Genomic DNA, 18,799 nt, shown 5'->3' on the forward strand with positions numbered 1-18,799 from the left:
CGGTGTGGCAATATTGGAAAATGTTATAAAAAGTGCACATTTTTCAGCGCTCTCACGAGAAAAAGAGTTTCACATCTAATCATCTATGAATTCATCTATGGTAGATAAAGCTTGTAAGAACTCTAAAGAAGCTTTTACATTCGTTAGTATTTTCTCTTAATTTAGCTTTTACTTTAAATTATGCTTTTCGCTATCTTAATGAAGCCTATTTAAATAAGTATAGCCTCTTTTAAAGAAAACAGCTTAAAAGCATCAATATTAACAGCAACGATAAAAATAAAAATTAAATGGAGATGTTCGGAATACAGTATTGTAATAGAGGCTAATTTTTCTTCTACTTGTTATCTTCGTATTCGTCGCCCGCCATATTTAATATTGAACAACGGCATCTCGGAGGAGAAGAAGAAGATATTTTCGTGTGTCGTCGATGTAGTTATCGCGTAAAAAGGTGATTAATTTTTTAAAATCTAGAAGAGCACAACGAAACCTTTTAATTCTCCTGATATATTCAAGATAATATTTATGAAAGAACTGAAGTGTAGGAATTATAGTGGAACGGTATTTTAAAGTGTAGTTTAGAAAATTCTACAAAGTTTTGGGTGAATTTCGTTGAAATGTGGCAGGAGGAACACTAAACAAAGGAAAATTTATGATTAGTAGAAGCGACAACCTCGAAATCAGTAGAAAGTCACCGCCCCGTCACTTTTTCTAATTTAATATATTCTTTTTTTTTTCTTTCACTGCGTTTACGGTCGTCTTTGTCGTCGCTGTTACCCATCCGTTGGACCACCGTTGTACCACATTGAGTTCGCTGCTGTCATATGTGTTTGTGCATTTCGTCGTATTTTGGTGAATAATCGTTGATTTTTTACTACTATAAAAAGTAGCTTTGAGAAAGAGTAGTGAAACATACAGAAGAAGAGACTTAAAAAACCACGATAAAGAAATTGCAAGAATACCGAAGAGTATTGAGAAAAAAGAAGTGGATCAACAAAAAGGATAGACGCAGTCACCCAATTACACAGCAAATTACCTCCAATTATAGTTGAAAAACAATTCACAACCGAACATGGGTACAAGGGAGGACGAATACGATTATTTATTCAAAGGTAATTAATTTTATATTTATTTAAATTAACTAAGAAAAGCATAAGAAATCGTAAAAGTATGAATTAGTAACGAAGGAAATTAAGTAGAAAAAAGCGATGAAAGTGGAACAAAAATGTAATAGTCATTCATCAATAAAATGCGATGACGTATCCTATGTGTGGTTGGTGATATTTCGAGTTTGTGGCTGGTTATGTTGGGCAGCCTAATAGTGGCAATAGTGTAGAGGTAAAAAGGCAAAGTATTTGTTAAATTACAATTACGTATATATGTAAAGATACTGTACTATACAAAATTGTTGACGGCGTAATTGATGCCATAGAGAATGCTCAAGACGGAATGATAGTACAGACGAACAAAATACAATTAAGAGTGACTATGACTTCCACTGTTGCACAAAACATCTCGATTTCTCAAAGATTTAATTATGTTAGTACATGTTTGAAATATTGATAGTGCGCTGCGAGTCATTAGCAACTCTCAAATATAAGGAGCTCTTTGTACTTGTTTTTAAATTATCTTTTTGTCGAAACCGCCCCCTATCGTTGGTCATCAGTAGTCAGCAGTGAATATTGTCAATTCTACTACTCAAAACTATGGATAAACAATATACGAGCCAATTTTAATCAGCCATTGATTTTGCATGCCGTAACACATTCTTGTTCTCGTTTATTTTTTGTATGAGTACGCATTTGGTTTGCTATCACACTCGGACATTTGATTACATGACACGTTGCATATTATTATATTATGTTCTGATTGAATTTTTCGAGTACATATACATATATCTTTTGCAGAGGAGGTAGCAAAGTTTATAAAATACCTACGATTCTCCTATTTTGGTTATTTGGCAGTAGCGCTGCCAGACTTCTTAAAAGTAAACAATATAGAATAATAAATGAATAAACCTAAAAAATTGTATGGTTTATATCCATAATATATTTACAATACCAATATATGTACATTAACATCTATATATTTATTTAAAATATGAGCTGGGATTCGAAATACTGTAGGTACATTGGACAATTTTTGTCAAATTATAATGTCTTAATTAATGAAACTTGGTGGAGATGTTAGGGAAGTGTTAAGGAACAATTTTATAACTCCCAATTATTCGCGAAATAATAGTTTCGTAATTATTTGCCTTCAAAATGCCCTCGGGAACTTCACAACAGTTTGGCCCCTTACACTATATATTTTTTTACACTTCACTAGAATTTACTAATATACACTTACACGCGTGTTTTTACTGATTTTTAAACTTGTATTCGAAGTATTTTCATTAAAATTAATGCAAATGCATTTATCCATATAATCACTTTTCAATTTTAAACGCGAATAAGAAGAAGATTGGAATGACAACAGTATAGTGCTGCCGGATGTCTGCAAATGAAAACAAAAATATGAACAAAAATGAAGTTGTTGTTGTTGTTGTAGCAGTATCTTCAAATGAAGTATTTCAGTTCAGTGTTAATGATGGGGATGGAGGTTATTGTGCCTCCTTACTACACAAAGGCATATGACGTTTTAATTTTGGGTTCAATGGTTTTAACGCGGAAAAGGGTTCTACGCAAAACTACTGTGGATTGCGTAGCTGGAGTTGGACTGATGAGAGTTTTTTTGAAAGGAAACATTTTTTTAATAAAGACAACTACAACCACCCAATTGTTTTGTAGACATGATAATCGTATTTTTGTGGAAAAAATCTGCTAATAAATAGCAGGAACACCCGTTTGTAAAACTGATCGTAGCAATACAATATAATTATAAACCGTAATTTTTGATTTTTAATTTCTTTATTATTTTTTGTGATACCTTTAAGATCATTGTTTTTAAGCTTTGATGAATTAAATACGAGCATAACATAATACAGACAATCGTACTGCTTTTATTTCAAATTTCTTCCTGCAACGGTTTTGTTGTATGTTTATATTTTCAAAAATGTTTCTCAATTTTAAATTACTGCAAAAATACTGCAGATTTACAATCAATCCCACTGAACATCTCTGCATACGAACTTCCTTTTTATTTCAGGTGTATGTCGACACCAACTTTTCACTTAGTTACACAACTTTAACATTAAATTACTCAAAAACTATAAGCCTCCGGAGGGTGCGGTTTTCAGTTTTAAGATGGGTATACACCCCTCTATCCCCCCTTAAACCTTTTTTTTCAAACCAGGATACATTATACTAAATTTTTCTCCAGCTTTTCTCTCTTCATTATGGGTGTATCGGCTCTGGTTGGCCGGTTGACTACAATATTCCCAGGCATAGCTATTGATTTGTTGAAAAATAATTCCATAGCCCTACAAGAAGTGCATTGAGAAATAACGGCTGGATTGTTCATACGATTTTCGATATTTGCAAGGTCCAATGTGTTTGTTGCCAATGCCAACATGTTGCAGAAGAAAGCAAAGGTCCATCGACTTCTTACCCTTTTGATATGAGATGTGTGACCATTTGATCCATGCAATCGACGCCAGCTTTGTGTGCATTATAAAAATAATGGACTATGATTATTTTGCTTCGCCTTCACAATCTTTGCTATAATGGACGGTAGAAAGTAAATTAACCACTATTCTTGTTTGGTACATAGTTGCTGATTGCAACAAGATTTTCATAAAAACCAAACAATGACAAAGGCACTTGGCGAGATTTGTTATTTTTATTCCCATGGTAGCCAGTTCTACGTTACGGGAATGACTCGGGTTTTTCCCGACCAAGGGCTGCCGCCCCAGTAAACTAGCCCTGTCTAGTGAACAGTATATCACCCCACCCCTTACGTCACAGGAGCAACTCTTCGCAGCAACTTTGCTCCAAATACTTCTCATCAGGGGTGGAGTTGAATCCAACCCTGGGTCAGAAGTATTCTTTTGCTGCGTCTGCCATAAACGGCTTCACCCGAACTCCACCTCGGTTAGGTGCAACAAGTGCAACGGGTGGAGCCATCTTAAGAACTTTTCAGGCCTTAAAATACATAGGGAGTGGACCACACGGTATGTGGCCTCGTGTTGCTCCCGCCAGCAGGCGCCTAATGCCTCCACGGCTACTACCCCCCCTGATAGGCCGGCACTACCAACCGCCACCACAACTAGTACCTCTACGGTAAGGAGCCTATTGGAGCAACACCACTCTCCTGACTTAACCCATCCCCTTCCCTCCTGCTCCAACCCCAGTGCGGGGACGAACCAGCAGCTCTTGGTCCCCCGCACAGTCTGTTCCGTGTGTCAGGCCGTAATATCTCGGAACCTGGCATCAGTCAAGTGTAATTCTTGCAATGGCTGGTGCCATTTTCGGAGATGTTCCGGCCTGCGCACCACCCGTGAGTGGACAACTGACTACGTTGCCCTCTGCTGTAGAGCCCTGCACCCGCAACCGCCCTCGTGGCGCGGCCGCCCAACATCATCAGGACGCAACAACAACAGCGGATTGCACAGCAGGCCCAACGTAGACAACCCCATGCGTCCCTCACCCCCCGAGTTACAACGACTTCACCCTGAAGTTTTAAGCTTCTTCAATTTAACTGTAACGGACTCTCGAGCAAGGTCGACGAGATAGTTGACTTCATGAGTCGGCACAGTATCAAGATAGCTGTGGTCCAGGAAACCAAGCTACACGCTAGGTCCTCTCTGATCACCAGGGATGGCTATAACGTGCACAGACATGATCGCGAGAGAGACAATGGTGGTGGCCTAGCGTTTATAGTTCACCACACAGTGCAGTATCGTCTCATTGATGAAGGGATCGACCGCAGGGACAGCACCTTAGAATGTCAAGGCATAGCTGTCCGGTCAGGCGATTCCGAGGTCGAAATTTTTAACATTTATATACCCACCCCCTGTCACTGCTGCCCGGTAGGATATCACCCTGATATAGGTGCTCTCATCAGAGGTGAAAACCGATTGGTTGTAGGTGACTTTAATGCGCCTCACGATCTTTGCCATTCAAGCCTGTCAAATGATCGTAGGGGACAGCAATTGGCAGAGCAAATAGACGATTCGACATTCAGCACTGTGAACAACGAAGCCCCCATGCTAAATGGCAGCCGGTTCTAAGTTACCGGAATGACTCGGGTTTTTCCCGACCAAGGGCTGCCGCCCCAGTAAACTAGCCCTGTCTACTGTACCGTATCTCACCCCCAATCTTTCGTTACAGGAGCAACTCATTGCAGCAAGTTTGCTCCAAATACTTCTCTTCCGGGCTGGCGTCGAACCCAACCCCGGACCAGAAGTATTTTACTGCTGCATTTGCCTGCTCATGCCTTAAGACAAACAGGGAGTGGTCCACAAGGTATGTGGCCACGTACTGCTCCCGCTCACAGGCGGCCTCTGCCTCAACGGCGACACTGCCCTCAGTGCCGGCACGTCACACTGCCGCCACCAACAACACCTCAACGGTAAGGAGCCCCCCACGAGCAACACAACTCCCTCTCTGACCCACAACCCTTCTGCTCCTACCCCAGTGCGGGGACAAACCAGCAGCTCGTGGTCCTCCGCACAGTCTGCTCCGTGTGTCAGACCGTAGTTCCTCGGAACTTGACAACTGTCCAATGCAATTCTTGCAATGGCTGGTGCCATTTTCGGAGGTACTCCGGCCTGCACACCACCCGTGAGTGGACACGCGACTACGTTGCCCCCTGCTGCAGAATTCTGCACCCGCAACCGCTCCCAGTGGCGCGGCCACCAGTCAACATCAGGCCACAACCAATTTTGCGGAACGCACAGCAGGACCAACGCTGACAACATCACGCATCCCTCACCCCCCGAGTTACGACCATACTCCCGCGAAGTTTCAAGCTATTGTAACTGAACTGCAACGGACTCACAAGCAAGATTGACGAAATAGTCGACTTCATGCGCCGGTATAGTATCAAGATAGCTGCGGTCCAGGAGACAAAACTGCACGCTAGCTCCCCCATGATTACCAGGGACGGCTACAATGTGCATAGAAAGGACCGCGAGCGAGACAACGGTGGTGGCCTAGCGTTCATAGTCCACCACACAGTGCAGTATCGTCTCATCGATGAAGGTTTCAACCGCAGGGACAGCACCTTAGAATGTCAAGGCATAGCTGTCCGGTCAGGCGATTCCGAGCTCGAAATAATATATTTAACATATACATACCCCCTGTCACCTGCTGCCCGGCAGGATATCTCTCTGATATTGGTGCGCTCATCAGGGGAGAAAACCGATTGGTGTAGGCGAAACATTCCAGGATAGCTGGTTGTGTGTTGGGTTTGGGACCCGCCACTTAAAAATCGCCCCCAATGAAAAATTTAAAAAAGCCTCGGATGAGACCTCCCTATACTGACGACGACCCCTGCAAACGAACTAAGGATTATGATTTGAGGGCATGCACCTGGAATGTCCGGTCCCTTAATGGGGAAGGTGCCTCTGCCCGGCTGGTTGATGTCCTCGTGAGAGTAAAGGCTGACATCACTGCCATCCAAGAGATGCGATGGACGGGGCAAGGAAAGAAAACCATAGGACCTTGCGACGTCTACTACAGCTGCCATGTAAAGGAGCGCAAATTCGGTGTCGGATTTGTTGTGGGAGAGAGACTTCGTCGCCAAGTACTGTCGTTCACTCCGGTGGACGAGCGTCTCGCAACAATCCGCATCAAAGCCCGTTTTTTCAACATATCGCTAATTTGCGCCCACGCCCCGATGGAAGAGAAGGACGATGCGACCAAAGATTCCTTCTATGAGCGCCTGGAACGTTCCTATGAGCGCTGCCCCCGCCACGACATAAAAATCGTGCTTGGCGACTTCAACGCCAGGGTGGGCAAAGAGGGAATTTTTGGTCCCACAGTCGGAAAATTCAGCCTGCACAACGAAACATCCGGTAACGGACAGAAGCTGATCGACTTCGCCGGGGCCCGAAACATGGTAGCCTGCAGCACCAGATTCCAGCATAAGAAGATTCACCAAGCCACTTGGCTCTCTCCTGATCGAAAAACACGAAACCAGATCGATCATGTTGTGATAGATGGAAGACACGCTTCTAGTGTATTAAATGTACGTACGATCCGAGGACCCAACATCGACTCGGATCACTACCTTGTTGCAGCCAAACTGCGCACACGCCTCTGTGCAGCAAAAAACGTGCATCTACCTACGCAAAGAATGTTCGACATCGAAAAGCTGCAATCACAACAGACAGCTAGAAGATACGCCACTCGACTCTCACTCCTGCTCTCAGAGAGTACTGCCCAACAAACCGGAATGCATGAGCAATGGAGCAACATTTCTCGTTCTCTACGTACCGCCGCCGAAGAAGAAATCGGATTCCGGCGAGCCCGAAAAAACAATTGGTACGACGAGGAATGTCATGTTGCCACAGAAAGAAAGGATGCCGCCTATAGAGCCACGCTGCGATCGGGCGCAACGCGAGCCATGTGGGATCGCTACAGAGAGCTGAAAAAGGAAGAGAGACGTATTATCCGACAAAAGAAACGAGAGGCCGAAATACGTGAGTGGGAAGAGCTTGAGATGCTGGCCAACAGGAACAACGCCCGAAAATTCTACCAGAAAGTTCGGCGGCTTACAGAAGGTTTCAAGACCGGGGCGTTTTCCTGTAAGAACAAAGACGGCGAACTGGTGACTGACGTACAGAGCAATCTTAAATTATGGAGGGAACACTTCTCGAACCTATTAAACAGTGACAGCTGCGCATGTCACCGAGAAAGTGAAGATCCCGATACCCCAATCGTTGACGACGGAATTGGCGTTCCGTTACCCGACCATGACGAGGTGAGAATAGCAATATCACGGCTAAAGAACAACAAAGCCGCGGGCGCCGACGGACTGCCGGCTGAGCTATTCAAACGTGTGAAAGGCTGAAGCCCACCGTCAACCAACTGATTGGACCTTATCAGTGTGGCCTCAGACCTGGAAAGTCTACCATCGACCAAATATTCACAATACGCCAAATCTTGGAAAAGACCCATGAAAGGAGAATCGACACACACCATCTTTTCGTCGACTTCAAAGCAGCATTCGACAATACGGAAAGGAGTTACCTGTATGCCGCGATGTCTGAATTTGGTATCCCCGCAAAACTAATACGGCTATGTAAGATGACGTTGCTCAACACCAGCAGCGCCGTCAGAATTGGGAAGGACCCTCCGAGCCGTTTGATACCAAACGAGGTTTCAGACAGGGTGACTCGCTGTCGTGTGACTTCTTTAACCTGATGTTGGAGAGCATCGTACGAGCTGCAGAACTTAATCGCTCAGGCACAATATTTTATAAGAGCGTACAATTGTTGGCGTATGCCGATGATATTGACATCATCGGCCTTAACAACCGCGCTGTTAGTTCTGCCTTCTCCAAACTGGATAAAGAGGCAAAGCGAATGGGTCTGGTGGTGAACGAGGACAAAACGAAATACCTCCTGTCTTCAAACAAACAGTCGGCGCACTCGCGTATCGGAACCCACGTCACTGTAGACTGTTATAATTTCGAGGTTGTAAAAGACTTCGTCTATTTAGGAACCAGCATTAACACCGATAACAATGTCAGCCTTGAAATCCAACGTAGAATCTCTCTTGCCAACAAGTGCTACTTTGGACTAAGTAGGCAACTGAGCAGTAAAGTCCTCTCTCGACGAACAAAACTAACACTCTACCATACAAGACTCTCATCATGCCTGTCCTAACGTATGGCGCAGAAACGTGGACGACGACAATATCCGGATGAAGCGACGCTTGGAGTGTTTGAGAGAAAGATTCTGCGTAAGATTTTTGGACCTTTGCACGTTGGCAACGACGAATATCGCAGACGATGGAACGATGAGCTGTAAGTATTCGGCTTTGAAAGTATTCGATGCGGTACCAGCTGGTGGTAGCAGAGGAAGAGGAAGGCCTCCTCTGCGTTGGAAAGATCAGGTGGAGAAGGACTTGGCTTCACTTGGTGCGTCCAACTGGCTCCGGTTAGCACGAGAAAGAAACGACTGGCGCGCTTTGTTAAACTCGGCCAAAATCGCGTAAGCGGTTATAGTGCCAATTAAGAAGAAGAAGTAGGTGACTTTAACGCGCATCACGATCTTTGGCATTTAAGCTTGCCAAATGATCGTAGGGGACAGCTATTGGCAGAGCAGATAGGCGATTCGACATTCAGCACTGTAAACGACGACGCCCCACCAGGCTAGTGGGCAAATGCAGCAGCTCGCCTGTCATAACAATTGCTAGCGCAGGTCTGATAAATAGCAAAACCTGGCGACCTATGCTATCGCTTGCATCAGACCACTTGCCCATTATCATATCGATCGAGAAACCTGCCGACTTTGTTTCCGCGGATCACCGGTCATACATCAACTCTAACAAAGCTGATTGGGCCAGATTCACGGAATTTACTGAGGACATTTTCGCATCCCTACCCATTCCCACCGATGTGCGCGCAGGCGAACGCGCATTCCGCAAGGCGATCACAGCCGCCGCGGTTCGCTTCATACCCGCTGGACGGATCCGGGACTTACCTCCCAATTTCCCAGCTGAAGCAGCTGTTCTGGCGAACGAGCGTGACCGCCTACGCCAGACCGATCCCGGGGATCCTCGAATAAAGGACCTCAATTCGGAGATACGCCAACTGGTAACCCAACACAAGCCGAACAAATGGGTAGAGTACCTGAAGTCCTGTAACTTCACCTCTGGTGTGAGCAAGCTCTGGTCCACCGTAAGGTCCCTGTCGAACCCGACGAAGCACAACGACAAGGTGGATAGAACCTTCAACGGTCGTACTTCGTCGGATCCGAAGAGATGCGAGAGCTACTTTAGCCGGCAATTTATACTGCATCCTCCGGTCGACAGATCCAAACGTTGTGCCACCAGACGGTTGCACAAAGTGCCATACAACAGTGCCCCGCTTGCTTGCTCCAGCCACGAGGTTCAGGGGGCCATCAAACATATGAAACCATCTAAAGCCATTGGCCCTGATGGATTAAACATGCTGATGCTGAAAAAGCTGGGTCCACTGGGAGTAGAATTCCTCACCAAGGTCTTCAACCTGTCTATGGCCACTCTCATCATTCCTGATAAGTGGAAATTAGGGAGAGTGGTCCCACTACTGAAGCCTGGGAAACCCGCCAACTAAGGGGAGTCCTATCGTCGGATAACTCTCCTTTCCCCAGTAGTGAAGACTCTTGAAGCCCTTCTACTCCCACTCCTCACAGAACACTTGACTCCAGCCTCACACCAGCATGGTTTCCGAAGAGTGCACAGCACCACCACGGCACTCACCGTCATAAACAGCCAGGTAAACCGCGGACTAAACCAAAACCGCCCGTGCGAGAGGACTGTCCTAGTAGCGTTGGATCTACAAAAGGCTTTCGATACAGTCAGCCACACCACGCTACTAGATGATATTTCGAGACCGAACTTCAAAACAGAGAAAAATAAAGCAAGGAGTACCACAGGGTGGTGTCCTTTCACCCTTGCTTTTTAATTTCTACATTTCGAAGCTCCCCCAGCCACCAGAGGGAGTCTCACTGGTCTCATACGCCGACGACTGCACGATAATGGCGTCGGGCAATGACATTAATGGCCTATGCACCAAAGTAAATGACTACCTCGCCCGCCTTTCTCGCTTCTTCACTGCGAGAAACCTAAAACTTTGTCCCACTAAATCCACGGCGACCCTTTTTACCATCTGGACAAAGGAGTTCAAGCTGCAACTTCAGGTACACGTCGATGATACCCCAATACCGACGGTAAATAACCCCAGAATATTGGGAGTCACCTTTGACAGCTTGCTCTCCTTCTCCGTGCACACAACCGCTATTGCAACGAGAGTACAGAATCGGAACAAGGTCCTCAAGTCGCTTGACGGCAGCACTTGGGGCAAAGACAGAGAAATGTTGCTCTCGACTTTCAAAGCAATAAGCCGACCGGTTCTTAACTATGCTGCGCCTGTCTGGTCGCCCGGAACCAGTGATACGCAGTGGACGAAGCTCCAGACCTGCCAAAATACTGCTATTAGGACCGCGACAGGATGTCTCCTAATGTCCCCAATACAACACCTGCATGACGAGGCTCACATGCTTCCTGTAAAGGAGCATAATAAACTGCTCAGCAAATCACCGTAGGCCTCACCCATGCAGACACCTGCTTGAGCCTGAGCCACCTCCCAGGCACATCAGGAGGCACTTCCTCAATTACGTGGACGAGATCCAGGACAAAACAGCCCGAATGCCGTTATCGGAGTCCAACCACCACCTATTGCAGATGAAGAGCTCCAGCTTCCCCGAGAGTCCGGCGTAACCTTGGCACAATTACGTTCTGGATACTGTAGCAGGTTAAACTCCTACTTATTCAGAATCGACCCCGACATACTAAACATATGTCCGGCATGTGAAGGCACCCCGCACGACACTAACCACCTTTTCACATGCCTTATCAAACCCACTCATCTAACACCTCTCTCCCTCTGGACCCAACCCGTCGAAACAGCTAGTTTCCTGGGCCTACCGTTTGATGAGCTAGACGAATACGACCGGCCATTACACTACACACTGATCTTCGCCCTGATTCTGCTACAACAACAACAACAACGAAGCCCCCATCAGGGCAGTGGGCAATTGTAGCAGCTCGCCTGACCTTGTAGTTTGACTACATTTAAAACACTAGAAGCGTGTCCTTCATCAATCACAACATGATCGATCTGGTTTCGCGTTTTCCGATCAGGAGACAGTCACGTTGCTTGGTGAATTTTCGTATGCTGGAATCTGGTGTTGCAGATTACCATGTTTCGGGCCCAGCCGGAGTCGGTCAGCCTCTGTCCATTACCGCATGTTTCGTTGTGCAGGCTGATTTTTCCGACTGTGGGACCAAAAATTCCTTCCTTGCCCACCCTGACGTTGAAGTCGCCAAGCACGTTTTTTATGTCGTGGCGGGGGCAGCGCTCATAGGAACGTTCCAGGCGCTTATAGAAGGGATCTTTGGTCGCATCGTCCTTTTCTTCCGCCAAGGCGTGGGCGCAAACGAGCGATACAATCCATTGTATTGCCATGTGTATTGCCATGTGTATAGACTTTAGTGCCGAAGTTGTTTAGTGAGAGTCCTTTATTTCATTCCTCCTTAGATGGAAAGAGAGTGGGAAAATTTCTATTAAATGTTACTGTCGGGACGTTGTGGTCGGTCCTCTCCGAGGTTAACTGTGTTTGTCACAGTAATAGACTTACATGACCATACGTGTTTTCTTTCCAGCGACCCGCTTCATTTAACCTAAATGCACTCATGGTTGCCGTCTTCTTAATATGTAGGTCTGTCTGTTGGAATAACGTTTGCCAGTGCATTGAGAGTCTCCCTAGGACATGATCTGATTGCACTGACTGTTATTGCACAAGCTGATCTTTGTATTCCGCCGAGTAATTTGTTATTGTAATCCCTCTCTAGAGTTTTCCATCAAACTTCCGAACATTACGATACCATAATGTATGCTTAGGTTGAAGACACCATCTTCTTCTAAGCATAGGTTTACAAGCATATAAAGCAATTTTTGCTTTACTTACCCGTTCTTCTACGTTTAATTTCCATCTAAGTTTGGAGTCCAGAATTACCCCTAAGTGCTTTGCACTGCGTGAGAGTGAAAAAGTTTGTCCGTTAATATTTGGTAGGGTAAAATTTTGTACCTTATATATGGTTTAAACTTAAGTTAAGCTCGCTTAACGCCCTTTGGATGATCCCACTGATCGAATTGGGAGACAGTCCTGACGCCATTAGCACCACATAATCAGCGTACGCCACCACTGTTACCCCACCTCAGTTTTATTAAGAATTTTCTAATTACACATAACCAAAGAAGTGGAGATAGTACTCCCCGTGGGGAATGCCCCTATGGACCTTCTTGGTTATGTTGATATATCCTGTAACAGTAACTGAGGTTAAATGTTGACCTAGAATTTTCTCTTAGTGTGTGTTTTTTTTTTGCTGTATTTCAGAGGACATGACGTTTTGTAGGCCCTACTAAATGTCTTCTCCAATGCTGTAACCCGTGAGAGTGATTTGGTCGATCGGAATCCATCCTATCCTATTTTAACTACATTTTTAAACCTCTTCCGATTGGTTCTCAATGGATTTCGGTACGATTAGGTCAGCATTAAGGTCTGGATCATAGAATATCCAGCTAGGATCCGAAAAAAACATTTTATTGTAGACCCTCTAATTGTCTAACCTTACTGAGCTGTTTTCAGACAATAGAGTAACATCAATCACTCCCTCAAATCCCATAAGGTACTTCGTACTAGGAAAGGTGAAAGTGGGAGTGTTACCCATGTGACATACCGACAAGTTAGTATTAATTATGAAAACATAAAGAGACTGACTTCGGTCGTTTGTTTTGGAGCTTCCCCATAAGGCGTGCCTCGCATTGGCGCCGCATCTGAGAAGCAAGATTTTGGTTATATCTTCATGCACAAGTCTGCGGCTCTCCTCAGGCGGTGCTGGTATATCATGTGCCATGTATATTGAGGCGCGTATAATTCTGACTCCGTCAATGGCTGCCACCTCAACAGCTGTCACATCCTGTGAACTATATAATGGGATTAAAAATGTATTTAAATGGGATTACTTTGAATCCGTTTATAATAGATACTGTAGTTTTCTCCAGTAAATCCCTTCACCTCGGTGCTCCGCACCCAGGGTTCCTGAATTAAGGCGATGGTCATGTCCTCCTCCGCCACGAAAACGGTTGGGTTGCGGTTGTCCGTTGCAGTCTGTAAGTGCTGCAGATTAATTTGGACAACCTTTAAACCCATGTTTATCAGTTTTCTTTTTCGGACTCGGTGTCCTCTAGCTGCATGCCAGTCAGCTGTTCATAGACACCATCGACCTCATCTTGCTCCTCTTATGGATTTGCAGAACGGAATATCCTGAGTTGGGCTTTCCGAATGCCGAACCGAAGTTTGGTTTCCACTGAAGGTAGGGGATCAGTTGATTGGTATCAAACTCCATGTTTCGTATCCAGATGCAAGCCCTCGGCCTTCGTGGAATTTCGTAAGCCGGGATTAGCTTGAGTTTCAATCCCTCCCAGCTGTTCTGGATTCTACCAATAGCGTTTGTTAGGAAGTACATCGAGAATTAGTCATCGCATTTGATGACACGGTACCCGCGAACTACCTCTACCGAGTCGAATCCTGGTGTTTGATCCTCCGGGTTCGTCATGATATGGTCAACGACTATTCGAGACAACCGTGGCTCAATCTCTCACCACTTGTTAAGCACTGGTTTTCCGCGGTTGGAGTTTTCAACTACCAATGCCATTTGAAGATCGTCCCGTGCCACCTCACTAAATCGCTTGGTAGGTTTTGAGACAACTGCACCCTGATTCGAGATCTTGTGCTCTTTCGTTACCTTCCCAGTTCCCTGTGGATCTTCCAGCAATTTTCCGCTCCAACCCATAAGGTAAAAACCACCCATCAGTGGCTAAAAAACAATATTCCTGAGTTCATAGCCGCAGAAGTTTGGCCGTCTGGAAGTTCAGATCTAAATCAATTTCGGTCAGAACTTAAGAACATGACCTCTGGAAGATCTCACAGAATTTTTTTAATTTTTACATGATTAAATGGAACTAACTTCATTAAAAAAGTATTATAATTTCAAATCTATGACCGATTTAATATGAAACAGAACTTATGACAGGACTAAGTATGAAAGTCTTCTAATTCTTCAAATATTTTGAAGTAGATGCACGTAACCGTATAACATTGCTTCAAATCGATTTTTTTACGCAGACCTCATATTGTAAAAACAGCGTACGCTTTCTAAATTTCTCATAAAATTAACAAATTGCGAACACTCAGTTTGAATTTTGTCGTTCGCGCTTCTATCAGACAGACTGTATAAGTATGTATATCTTTTTTATCATCCTAAACTCTTGTTTTAACTTTTGCAGTTGTGCTTATTGGTGATTCCGGTGTCGGCAAAAGTAATCTACTTTCCCGCTTCACGCGCAATGAATTCAATTTGGAGTCGAAGTCGACAATTGGAGTTGAATTTGCAACACGCAGCATAGAGGCAAGTCAGATTTCTTTATTAAACATTTGTTTTAAAGGAGTGCTTTAATATTGTCTAACCAAAAAATAACTTGTTGGGTTAATAATTTTTTGTTATCTAAAAAGACAAATTCTACGTTTTTTATTTTATTTTTTCCTTGCCTAACTATTAATTTGAACGTTTATCTACTCACATTTGTTGAATCGTCAGCTAATTTGATGGCTACCTGTAACTTGTTTTTTTGTTTTCATTGCGCTTACTTTCTCTGTTTCATTTAGGTGGATGGCAAAACGATTAAAGCGCAGATATGGGATACAGCCGGTCAAGAGCGATATCGAGCCATTACGTCTGCATACTATCGCGGAGCTGTTGGGGCACTGCTCGTCTATGACATTGCCAAACATTTGACGTACGAGAATGTGGAGCGGTGGTTGCGAGAGTTGCGTGATCATGCCGATCAGAATATTGTTATTATGCTTGTTGGCAATAAGTCCGATTTGCGGCATTTGCGTTCTGTGCCCACGGATGAAGCGAAACTCTTTGCAGAACGCAATGGGCTAAGTTTCATTGAAACGTCTGCACTGGATTCGACGAACGTCGAGACTGCATTCCAAAATATACTCACAGGTAAAATTAAAATTTATCAAAAGGGCGAAAAAGTGGACTCTTCAGAACGACCTTAATTTGATATTTACAGAAATTTATCGAATCGTATCACAGAAGCAAATCAGAGACCCACCCGAAGGTGATGTTATTCGTCCAAATGTGGAGCCCATCGATGTAAAGCCGACTGTTACGGCTGATGTTCGTAAGCAGTGCTGTCAGTGACCGCCTTATGCACGTCCTGCATTACTTTTAAACGTCATCTATGCATAAATAACAACAACCAACAATACTTCAATAAACTACGATCACGATTCCCCAAACAAATCAAAATCAATTCCAAACTACAAAACCATGGCAACAAAAAAAGCAGAAACAATTAAATAGATAAAAAGCAGCTTAAACGATTATTAATATTATAGTAAATGGCAAGAAAACAATTGAAACAGAAAAAAAATATAACTGCATTGAAAATTTTTTAGAAGGAAGATTAATAACATTCATATGTAATTATGATTTCAAAACTCTCTAATGAAATGAAAACTGATATCTTCTCAACGCTATCTACAAGAATAATTTTTCCCGTTTTCGTATTTCCTTAAGAAGGCGTAGTCCCCCTAAAAAATCCCACAAAATATACCTTAAAACCGCTGCCAAAAAGAAACATAAATGAGTATTGTATTGGTGAGAGCTTTATTTGTACACTTTGCCTGTTTCCAATCGCCCAGCCATTATCATGACCACCGCCTCTCCAATGATTTCTTCTGCTCGTATAGTCGTTAAGTTCAAACTAGAGCGTTTTTAAATATTTCTTCTCAATTGAGCTTTATGAATCTGTTCGATAAATTGAAATACACTTTTTTTTATAAACATTTTTTACATTTGACTTAAAGGAAAAGCGACCAAGATTAGATGCTGAGGTAATTAAGAAAACTATTCCATCTTGATTTATTAAAAAAAAAAAAGTAAATGCTTTAGTGAAAACAAATTAAAAGCAACAAAACAAACGCAAAAGCAAAAAAAAAAAACTAAGTTAATTTAAATATTAATTATAAGTAAGGGCAACATACGCAAGAGAAAAACGCGAACAATTGAATATTCTGCTTTTTTAATTATAAAACAACAATCAAATTTAAAATAAATGATGTTTTATATAAAATTATAAATTATGAAGTAATCAAAAATCGTTCGAAGACCAATACACGCCATGAGTAATGCATAAGGATGGGCTTGAAGAGTAAGTAGAGGACTGGCAGTTGTAGTTCAGTATATATGGAATGAAAAACTATTTAAATAATCGGCACTCAGCGTATGACTAGAGAATTCATCATAGCATGGGAATTTATTGATCTGGTGTGCAAAGCAATAGGAAGTTTGTAGCGAAGCTAATGGGAAAAAAATGAAAATGCGTAGCAAATCGTAAAACGTATATGAATTAAGCAAAGGAAAGCGAGAAGACATCTAACAACAGCCAGTTGTAAATTATTGATGATTATAATATTAATGAGAAGAAATATAATTAATCGATTGATTGATTAATGCAATTACATTGTGTTTTGCTATATTTACCTATGTTAAGTATATCTCAATAAATATAATACAAATCAAATAAAAACAAGAAAAATGTACGAGTAACACGATTTCTTTTCTCAAAGTTAGTTCATTGATTTTTTTTTCACAAAGGCTTTTGCTTTTATTAATCACCAATTTACAACTTTTTATTTGTGCAGTAAATGTACAAGGTGAGCTTAAAATTAAAAAAATTCTTAAAAATTACAAAAGCAAATCCGATTTTTTATTCGACGTAAAAATTGGCTTCGTTTGTCAGCCAGAATGCCTTTCGGGATGTCAGCATAGAGTTTGGATGGTCCTCAAAACGTTTATCTTCTAAAACACCTTTTTTGTTAAAAAATATATATATATTTACCTACATATGTATATAAATTAAAAAACTTGTTCTACTCTTAAAATTTTGTATTTCTTAACGACTTTTCCTGCTTCTCAAAGAAAAAGTATCAGTAGGGCACAATTTCTGCCCTATTTTCTGTTACCATATTTACTACCAAGCTGAATTCGTAAGATGACCTGAAAAATCTATTGTGCCCCTTCAGGGATGCAGAGTGTTTCTCTGAGCTCAACTTCCTCAATAAATTTTAGTATTTGCCCTATTCATTGTGTTTTATTTATTCTTCTAGTAATATACGTTTACGTCCTGCTTAGGAATCAGTGCTGGGTACTATGTCAGCACGTGCTCGTCTGTTTGAATTTCCTGCCTACGGATATAAATTCGGGTCGTTCCGGTAACGTAAAACCAACGGTTGTGTGAACGATGGCATTGAGATCTCAAAGGTTAGTTCACAATAATGTTAAACTTCTTGCGATTTTGTTGAACACTTGAGCCAATGGCAGCTTTAGTTGTTCTTGGGATGTTTCGTTGTTTGTTAACAGTAATAGAAGCCCCGCCAGTGTAGGGCATATAACCGGTCGCCTTCGTCTAGCTCATCTAATGGTAGGCCCAGGAAATTGGTATGTCGGGGTCGATTCTGGATAAGTAGGAGTTTAACCTGCTACAATATCCAGAACGTGATTGTGCCAGTGTTACACGTGTCTCACGAGGAAGCTGGAGCTGTTCATCTGCTGTAGGTGGTGGTTGGACTCCGATTACGGCATTCACAGGACGGGAGCTTAAGAAGGTGGTGAAAGCCGGTTATTGACTTAGATACTGTCAGGTCCAGTAGATTTTGTCCTGGATTCCGTCAGCGTAGTCTAAAAGGTGTCTCCTGACGTGCCTGGGAGGCGGCTCAGGCTCAAGCAGGTGTCTGCAGGGGTGAAACCTGTGGTAACATCCAAGCAGGAACTGCTTGCTGAGCAGTTTGTTGCGCTCCACTACTGGGAGCATTTGTGCCTCGTTATGCAGGTGTTGAATGGGAGACATCAGGAGGCAACCGGTCGCTGTCCGAATGGCGGTATTTTGACATGTCTGTAGCTTTATCCACTGCGTGTCACTAGTTCCAGGCGACCAGACAAGCGCAGCATAGTTCAGAACCGGGCGACCAATTGCCTTAAATGTCGATAGCAACAGTTCTTTGTTTTTG

The 18,799-nt window shown here is 43.2% G+C and overlaps 1 protein-coding gene across 7 annotated transcripts; it reads left to right on the forward strand.

Annotated features, from left to right (window-relative positions):
• The first annotated feature begins 339 nt into the window (after window positions 1–339).
• Window positions 340–17,332, forward strand: LOC128871853 (ras-related protein Rab-11A). 7 transcript variants are annotated; one of them, XM_054113974.1, is made up of 5 exons: window positions 340–448; window positions 888–1,109; window positions 15,001–15,122; window positions 15,380–15,728; window positions 15,799–17,332. In XM_054113974.1, exons 2-5 carry the CDS (start codon window positions 1,070–1,072, stop codon window positions 15,927–15,929), a joined length of 642 nt encoding a protein of 213 aa, XP_053969949.1. In that variant the 5' UTR covers window positions 340–448; window positions 888–1,069; the 3' UTR covers window positions 15,930–17,332. The 7 variants fall into 7 exon arrangements, with proteins under 7 accessions (XP_053969949.1, XP_053969951.1, XP_053969947.1 ...); XM_054113976.1 differs by having other exon boundaries at window positions 353–448; window positions 885–1,109; XM_054113972.1 differs by having other exon boundaries at window positions 389–448; window positions 808–1,109.
• The last annotated feature ends 1,467 nt before the right edge of the window (window positions 17,333–18,799 follow it).

The sequence above is a fragment of the Anastrepha ludens genome, chromosome 2 (assembly GCF_028408465.1).
Source record: "Anastrepha ludens isolate Willacy chromosome 2, idAnaLude1.1, whole genome shotgun sequence".
Lineage (NCBI taxonomy): Eukaryota > Metazoa > Arthropoda > Insecta > Diptera > Tephritidae > Anastrepha > Anastrepha ludens.